The sequence below is a fragment of the Cajanus cajan genome, chromosome 2, assembly GCF_000230855.2.
Source record: "Cajanus cajan strain Asha chromosome 2, NIPB_CcT2T_4, whole genome shotgun sequence".
In the NCBI taxonomy this organism is placed as follows: Eukaryota; Viridiplantae; Streptophyta; class Magnoliopsida; order Fabales; family Fabaceae; genus Cajanus; species Cajanus cajan.
Window position 1 is genome coordinate 53,011,651 of NC_138518.1, and position 9,421 is coordinate 53,021,071.

Consider the following 9,421-nt stretch of genomic DNA (forward strand, 5'->3'; position numbering starts at 1 on the left):
ACCACCGCCATCCCCACACAATACACCCCTATCAACTCTTTCTTCCAAAGGATAGTTTGTAAGAATCAAACTACATGTGAGAGTATTGGGAATTTCAGTTAAAAAATGTTGGGCCCATGCACATTCCTCAATCCAAGCTTGTATCCAAAAACATGTAAAAAAATAATATTCAACAAACGAATCACGGTAAAATCAAAATCCCATCATCATACCTTCCCTTCAATATGCATTCTCGTAATGTGAAGTTTTGTCCACATTCCAAAGCCCAGTCTTTTTCTTAGTTTCACAGCAAGTATTGCACTCATATCAGACGTGAGAAAATTCATTCCTAACTCCAGAACCTGCATAGATTACACCATAATATCTAAATTAGACCGAACAAAATGTCATTCACAGATGCAGAATGAGACATTCTCTTGATATGCTGCTTTAAATATCACATACCAAGTGATCATCATCACTCTAGCGAAGAACCCTCATTTCAGTAAACAAAGGTGGATTTCTTCCCAAGTATAGATTCTGAACAGCAGCTTCTTTCTGCAAAATATAGTACAAAGATATCAAACTGATACATCAAAAGTCAAGATATCAATTTTATATTCACAAAAAATGCATCTTTCTTGATAAAAGTTGAATAGAGAATATGAAATTCATATGACATAATTTTCAAGAAAATGGTCAAAATTCATATTATGATCAACCACAATCAAAGACAAATAACCGAACAGTACGAGTCATTCAGCAGTCCAAGGTTTGTATTTCTCTAAGAACCACAGAATGATAGGGAGTAAAATATTCTGAGTGGCAATCTTTTCCATACATATGGGCCATATGTTTTCAACTGCATGGTTCAACCACCGGACTGTTTCAGAATCCGAAAGCACCTAGTACAAAAGAAAAAAGGACACTGCCAGTTATATCAGAAAATCATCATAGAACAATCCTTTGCAATTAGAATATGAGTATGTTTAGATACAAGTCTAGATGAGCTTTTAAGAGCTTCTATACTAAAAAATACTCTTTATTGAGCTCTCAAAAATTTGTTTAAATTGTATCCAAACAGAGCCTATGACATCTCAAATTTAAACTTTCAATGATAAATAAAATATACCTAAATGAACTGATATTAATTTACAAATATATATATATATATATATATATATATATATTAACTACTGGGGAATATTTTTTTTCTTATTACTACAGTTTTAATCATTTCTTTATTTAATTAAGTCATATAATTTTATTTTCATCATCAAAATGAAAGCATTTTTTTTCAAAGGCATCAAAAAGAAAACTAATTAGCTTATCACTCAATATAATCTTATTGATAAGTAATATTGTAATAATCCATTCATGAATGTGGATTCTAACTTCCTTTCTAAGGATCACTTTCAGTTTCAAGTTAAGGGAACAACTAAACTTCAAAGAAGAATTTATTCAGACATTAGTTTGTTTTCTTCATTCACCACTGCTTAGTGTTTATATACTTAAAAAACTCATTAAGCTACTATTTTCCCCTAAAACTTCATGATTCACAAAATCAAATAACCACACTAAAACCAGCAGAATTACCCTTCTTTGGTTGGCTTGCTTCCTCTCCTCAAACTGCAACTTCTTCCGCAGCCTCGTAACATAACGCTCATGAACCTTACCCAAAAAAAAATAGATCAAAGTCAGAAACATAATAATATTCCCCATCCTTTTCTCTTGCCTTTAAACAAACACTACAAAGCAGAAAAAATCCAAAACACGATTCCAGTACCAAGCCCCTTATTGTTTATTTTCTTTCCACATCATCAAGAATGCAAAAAAAAATATAAAAGGCAAAGAAAGCAAATAATGAATATCCAAAGAAAAGTTGCCAAAATCGCCGACCATGATCCTCACCAGGTAAAGATATATCAAAGCTACAAAATAAACAATCGGGTGGCACCAATTGAATGCAGAGAGGAGCCATAAATAAAGGGTTTTCGTGCGAACTCTTCAACTTTCACTAATACCGGAAGCTCTCGTAGAATCAAAAGTTTGAAAGCGGAAAAGAATAACATACCCGCAGGAGTTAGGGTTTTCGATGATGATGTTTTTCATGGTCTGAGAAGAGTCTGGGTGCTTACTATTAAGGAGTTAGGGCTTTCTTTGGAGAACGACGGGAATCAACCTACAGCTCGGCCTTCTTTTTTGAGACTTCCTCTACCCACATCTCTATGTGCCCGCAGCACTTCCATACGGAGAAAGATAGGCTTACCATGTTCCATCAATCGCACCTAACCTATGCCGATTTTGGCGGACTGTGCTCCACCCCGGTGAACTCATGCGGTTTCGACGTGCCAGAGGCTAGAGGCGAATCCATTGGACTTTCTTCGGAGAGGAAGGAGGGAGGCTTTCTTTGGAGATGGCATGGCGGCTTTGTTTGGAGATGGCGCACGCGGGTAGGGAAAGTTATCCAATTCTACATCGGTCATAAAGTGAACCGATTTAGATATCTTTATGTTTTTCCTCTTATTTACGGAATTGCCACCGCACTTTTACTACTACATCGGTCTTTCATTAAACCGATGTAGATTTGCTTTACATTCTTCAAATAATTACAAAAATGCCACCGCATTTTGTTTCTACATCAGTTTTATTAAAACCGATGTAGAATTAGCGACGTAGATAAGTCATTTTCTAGTAGTGGCATATGCTCGTGCCAATGCATCACACAACCAACATCGTGTGTGTGTGTGTGTGCGTGTGCGTGTGCGTGTGCGTGTGCGTGTGTCATCATTACTCGAAATCACATTAACATACATCAATTACTTTAAAACATGTCGAAATCCCATTAACATACATCAATTACTTTAAAACATGCATCAATTGACCAGATCCCAATTCTTTCAATCCTCACCTACAAGCACATTTTAAAACAATTCAATCTCGCATCCTAGACATCCATTTTCAACAATCAATACTAGAAATACAATCACAAGTCTACATAGAAATTATCAGAATCATCAAACATCCAACTAGAAATGGATATAAAATTTCTATAAAAGCCTAGGGAACTTTCTCTCAACCCATCCCCTCATATGACATAAAAATCCCCTTTTTCCATACTTGGTTATGTTAATTCGAAATAATCTTGATGTCAATTGAGATTGTTCCTCCTGAACACTCTTTTTCAGAGTTCTCTATTTTGCCTCTCTTTCTCTTCTAACCTTTCAGAACGTAAAATGAGGCAGATATGGTAATTATGCCTGACCCCTTTCTTAAAAATAATCCACTAGGCTGGATCAACCCAACCCATTTTCCTTCTCTTCCTGACTCGCTTCTCTTTTCCAAAAAATAATTAAATAAATATAATAAATGAATATATAATATAAAATATTTTTTTCTATAATAATAAAATAATATTGACCAAATATTATATAATAATAATAATAGTATTTTGAAAAATGGAGTGTTACATTACATCTCATCTAATTTTTAATTAATTTACAACTAATATACATTTATTATAAAGTAAAAAATAAAGAGAGTATAATAGAAAACATTAAAATTGTTATATGAAAAATAGAAAATTTTATTACATTTCTTAATTTATGTAAAAGAACCTTAAACAACTATTATAAAGGAACTCGAAGGTAGTATTTTTTTTAATACACTATATATTAATTAATATTTTTTTATAACTTTATTGAATTATATTGAGATGATTTTGATTCATTGAATCTCTTTAAGACTTTATAATTTGTCATACAGGAAGCATTAGAGTTATCCTTGACTCCTTAACTATTCCGACAATTGCATTTGATGTTCTTACTAATTACATTTTGTATACAAAATTCATATAGTTTCACAATTATCTGTTTTGTTCATTAAATTAATTTATTTTAATATATAATATGGAATATAAAATATATAATATTTATTGTTAGAAAATATATTTTGAAAAGTCTAAATTATATGTCAAATTTGATATACATGATGATCATGTGTATCATATAACATAATTCAATGGTTGCATTTGTGAAATTTATACTCCAAAAATTATTGAAAGAGTAATTTAATTAATTTTCACACCAAAATATTTAATATATTAATTAATATTTGTATCACTCTAACGAATTGTCACCAATTGAGTTGATTTTGATTCATTGAACCTCTTTCAAACTTTATTGCTTTTTGTTCAGGTTGGCACTATAAGAATAAACAAGGTTACTTGACTCCTCAGCCAAATCTCCCTAATCTTGCTTTCTAAACATCACAATGGTTGTGAAAGTCTATGGTTCAGACTATGCTAACCCAAAGCGGGTGATAATGTGCCTCATTGAGAAGGAAATCGAGTTTGAGACAGTGTTTGTTGATGGCTTCAAGGGAGAGAATAAAAAGCCTGAGTACCTCAAGTTGCAGGTTGAATTACATTTTTCTAGATGCATTTTTTGTCCATTATATTTTAGGTTTTTCATTTCGTCCTACAACAATAACGTATCCGACATCTTACAAGATGTTTTTAGGTTCTCTTTGACTCTACTATTGAGTAACCGGATATGATGATGTTATAAAGAGAATGATACAATTATTATATTTGATAAAATTAATGTCTTCTTTTCCCACCACATGACCAAGTTTTACTAATTTGCAGCCTTTTGGATTGCTTCCTGCTATTCAAGATGGTGATTACACCCTTTATGGTTAGCCCCTTTACTTTTTCTACGTTATGTTTATATGCCTAGTAGTTTGATGTAAATAACTTTGATCTTGTGTTTTTTTGGTCGTTATAAGTAATTTTGATTTATCTCCTTAATTGTGTAGAATCAAGAGCAATATGCAGGTACTATGCTGAAAAGTACAAAAACCAAGGGACTGATTTATTAGGGAAGACAATAGAAGAAAGGGGTCTTGTGGAGCAATGGCTTGAAGTTGAAGCACATAACTATCACCCACCACTCTACAATTTGGTAATGAATATTGTGATTTCCCCAATATTGGGTCTTCCATCAGACCCAAAAGTTATCGAAGAGAGTGAAGAGAAGCTTGGGAAGGTACTTGACATTTATGAGGAGAGGCTATCCAAGACAAAGTATTTGGCAGGTGACTTCTTCAGCCTTGCTGATCTTAGCCATCTCCCATTTACTCATTATTTGAGTCAAATGAAAAAGGAGTATTTGATTAGAGAAAGGGTGCATGTGAGTGCTTGGTGGGATGATATTAGCAACAGGCCATCTTGGAAGAAGGTTGTCGAACTATCCAAAAGCCCTTTCTAGTTACTTGGCTATTGTGTTTACTATGACCTTGAGAATAAAGTGTAGCCTTGGCTTCAACCTAGTAGTAGTCATGGGGTTTGATGCAAAGCTATGTACGAAAGTTACCTAAGAGGCTTTCATGGTCAAAATAAAACATTAGTATTTTAATATTTTGAGTTTGAATCTCAAAAATAAGTTATTTGCTTTAGGTAGAAGTATTGGTGGTATGATTTGGTTCCTTCTTTGATTTCAAAGGCATCCTAATCAAATAAGAAAATTAAGTGTAGTTTGATTAGTTTAATTTGAATGTGTTGTGTTTACAATTGAGTCTAGTTGAATGGGTTTGAGCTATTCCAACTCCAACGTAGTTCCAAAGTTCGAATTGTGAAATCAGGTGATTTTAATGTTGAAAGGCAAAATGTCTCTCAATCGAACGTAAGTCCTCAAGTTACTTACTAGAAGCACTTGATTGGTAGGTGAAATAGCTGAAATTGCAAATAAATAACTTGAAATTTTGTAATGCTAACGAAATTTAGCTATAAATTCAGAAAAAACTTTGAGAAAATCTGGAAAGAAAACTGATGGAAAAAGATGATATGTGTTTGATTGATCTTATGTCTATTCCATGTAGTATGGTACACATATTTATATTACAAAATTCAAACCGGCAATGTAAGTTGTGTATCCACAATATATCCACGACCTCTAACTAGTATGATCACTAGTGGAAATTTTTTTATTAAATCGGTAGTTTTGAATCTATAAAATCGATTATACAACTAGATTTCTTCCTGCCAATATTGTGTACAGACACTTTTAAAATTGGATGTTGACTGATTTTGAAAGCAACATACAAAATTAGTTGTACATAATCGATTTTTTATGTCAAGCTCCCCCTAATCGATAGTGTTAAAATTTTGTTGCCCCGAAAATCAGTTAATTTGCTTATCACTCTATCCCATAATCGATTTTGCTCATGTCCAATCCTTTTCACAAAAATCAGTTTGTTCAACTCCAAGCTTAAAAACTTCAACTTGAATGTCCTATAATTTCACATGTGTCTCAGCATCAACATTTTTTTCGTTGGTCCTTTTTTCTTGTATTCCCTGGTATGGGTGTCCTTTTTGCTCTTCTCCACTTTATCATAATGAAAACTGAACCTATGGAAAAGCCTGTGACTATGTGAGTGTTTGGTGGGATGATGTTAGCAACAGACCATCTTGGAAGAATGTTATCTAGATATACAAAAACTATTTATAATTGCTTAGCTATTGTGTTTTCTATGGCTTAGAGAATAAAATGTAGCCTTGGCTTCATGCTAGTATATCAACAAGATTACATATATAGAATATCTAATCTATTGCTTCCTTGTAATTTGTTTGCAATATTTTCTGATTTATTTCATTAATTTACAAATGCGAATAGCTATAAATTAGCCATGTATTTGGAAACATTTCCTGTTATAGCTATAAGCAAAATTTTCTTATATAACTACAAAGATTAATTAGGCAACATTTCCTGCTATAGTGTATGTCTCTCGGTGTGTTCAAGGAGCCTTTGTATCTTTTTGTGCTTTCTAGGCCAATTTTTTTGGTTTCTTATTACGTGTCTAGATTCTTGAACTTTTGTTTTGTCCGAATTCGTTACTCTTCGAAATCATGTTTGGAGAAAACTCCATTGTTTGATATAATGGGAAGAATTATTTTAGTTGGGAGTTTCAGTTCAAAATATATGTGAAAGGGAAGGAGTTTTGAGGGCATCTTGATAGGCCCAATCTAACTCATGAAACCAACCCAGCACTTTAAACATGGGAGGTTGATGATGCCATATCATATCTTGGATATTAGGTTCGATCGAACAACGTATGATGAGCAATCTGAGAACATTCTGTACGACAAAAGAAATATGGAAATATTTGAAACTGATTTATAATCAAGAAAAAGTGCACGTCACTTCCGATTAGAATTGGAGATAGGAAATTTCAGTCAATGAAATTATTCAATTGAGAATATATACTATTCAAGTTGCTTAAATTTGTGGAATGACACGTATTTGAAAAATATACTAATTGTGTAGATGGTAAAGAGAATAGAAGTTCAAATATTAAATCCATAAAAACTTGCATAATAATTAGTTAATCAAATTTTACACTAAGGAAAAGAAAATAAGATTTATTTAAAAAACAGAATAAAGATAAAGAACATATTTTTAGATATTTAGAATAATAAAAAGATAATTAAAAATTTATAATAAAAAATGTAGAAATTGATTTTCATTAATCTTCCTCACACTATCACACATATTCTTTCCAATTATTGTTTAATTTCAGTAATAATTAAGTTAATTCAATAACCAATAAAAATATTTTAATTCTAATTTTTTTGGTGAGAAATTCTAGGTTGCTTAAGGAAAATCTCATTTCCTTGATGAAGTTTGTTAAGCATCCTACATTAAGATTAGAGATTTAAAAGTTAATTGATAAGGTTTATTCTAATTGCTTGGTAATAAATATTATCAACGTTGTAATTTTAAAAAATTTCTTAACTGCAATTAAAAATTATTAAATCATGAAAAATTTAATCGGGCTACAACAAGCATTAAGCACGAGATTAAAACAATTAATTGAATAAATACTTTATTAAATAAGAATATGAAGAATTTCATGGAGTAGAATCAACTATGTCAATCTCCAACAATGACTCCCTTTATCCCTTCAAATAATCACTCTAAAATACACCATATGTGGAGTTTTTTTTCTTCTTCTATTTTCTCTAAATCCTATTTATATAAAATTTCAATGCTTTTTTTCATTCGAAACAAAAAAAAACAAAAAAAATCTTAATTATTTAATGAGACAAAATTAAAATACTAAGTTTTAAAAATAATAAGACTATAAATTAAGCATAAAATATGCTCAAATAATTGTCTGGATAAAAATATTGACATATTTGATAATTATCTTGAAATTAATATTCTAATAAGGAGGCTCCGACTGCAATTCAAGCCGTTCAAAAGGAGAGCAAGCGTTATCAATTCCTCATGAAGTTAAGAGTAGAATTAGAGACGTCAAGGGTCAGACTTCTAAACTAAAATCCAATTCTTCTCTGGGCACTTGTATTGGCGTGTTGCTATGGGAATACCAGTGATTAGCTACTCAATTCGGAATGTGTCCAAAACAAGTGAATTCATAAGCCATAAATGTTACTTTTCAAACACAAGGAAGAGGAAGATAAAAAAAAGATCCATACAATGTTATAGTTGTAAGGGGTTTTATCACATAACCAATGTTCCAAAAAGTTTGTATTGAAATTACTATAAGAAATGATGACACATAATTAAAGAGTGCTCATTTCATACTGCTTGAAATTGAAAAGCACAATCTCTTCAAGTTGTTGTCCAAGTTGCACTTATGTCAGATGTTGTGCAAGTTACACCCATGCAACCAATTAGTTTTAGTCAGTTTCTTTCACCCCCGAGATGATCTAGCTAGCAGATGATCATTACAACACTTTTTGCTTTTGGTATTCCAGGAAATGATAAAAGGTTTGTTCTTTTTGGATTCTTGATTCAAGAGCTTCTAATCATGACTAGTAAATTTGCATTCTTACAAATTTGAAGTTATAATGATCCCCAATATATTCAAATTGCCAATTGCTAATGGAGTAATGGGAGTCATCTACCTATTAATGCTATTGGAGATATTGGTTATTCTTTTCGGAATGTATATGTGTCCCGGATATTTTCCACTAACTTGATTTCAGTTGGAAAGCTAATGGATAATAATTGTACTACCTTTTCTCTCGTGATGGTTTTTTTGTACATCAAGTGTCGAGAAAGATGATTGTGAAGAGACATAAAGTGGGAAGATTGTTTCCATTCAAATTTTTTATTTCTAGAATCTTATCTTTGTCTTGTAATAATGTTAATAATCATATTGAGTTGTGGTATAAGATATTAGATAGATGAATCTTTTATATTGAATTGAATTCAATCTCACATGATATACATGTATTAAGATACATGAATGTTTTGAATTGAATTGAATCTCACATGCTAAGTTTATATCCATAAACTCTACAATCAAAATTCATCTCTCTAAACCATCAAAGCTAATATGCACCAAGACTTCTTACTCAAGGTATCAATCACTACATTGACGATAGCTTAATTATCAAAATCATAATTTATAAGAA

General features: G+C 31.6%; 1 protein-coding gene and 1 long non-coding RNA gene across 2 annotated transcripts; one reads left to right on the forward strand and one right to left on the reverse strand.

Annotated features, from left to right (window-relative positions):
• Positions 1-754: 754 nt before the first annotated feature.
• LOC145955304 (uncharacterized) lies at positions 755-2,000 on the reverse strand. Its single transcript, XR_014431931.1, has 3 exons — positions 1,891-2,000; positions 1,576-1,650; positions 755-884 (listed from the first exon to the last, which is right to left on the reverse strand). It is a non-coding gene; the product is annotated as an uncharacterized LOC145955304 (long non-coding RNA).
• A 2,113-nt stretch (positions 2,001-4,113) lies between these two features.
• Positions 4,114-5,533, forward strand: LOC109818968 (glutathione S-transferase F9). Its single transcript, XM_020384526.3, has 3 exons — positions 4,114-4,395; positions 4,628-4,676; positions 4,798-5,533. The coding sequence occupies exons 1-3, from the start codon at positions 4,252-4,254 to the stop codon at positions 5,247-5,249; spliced, it is 645 nt and encodes a 214-aa protein (XP_020240115.2). The 5' UTR covers positions 4,114-4,251; the 3' UTR covers positions 5,250-5,533.
• The last annotated feature ends 3,888 nt before the right edge of the window (positions 5,534-9,421 follow it).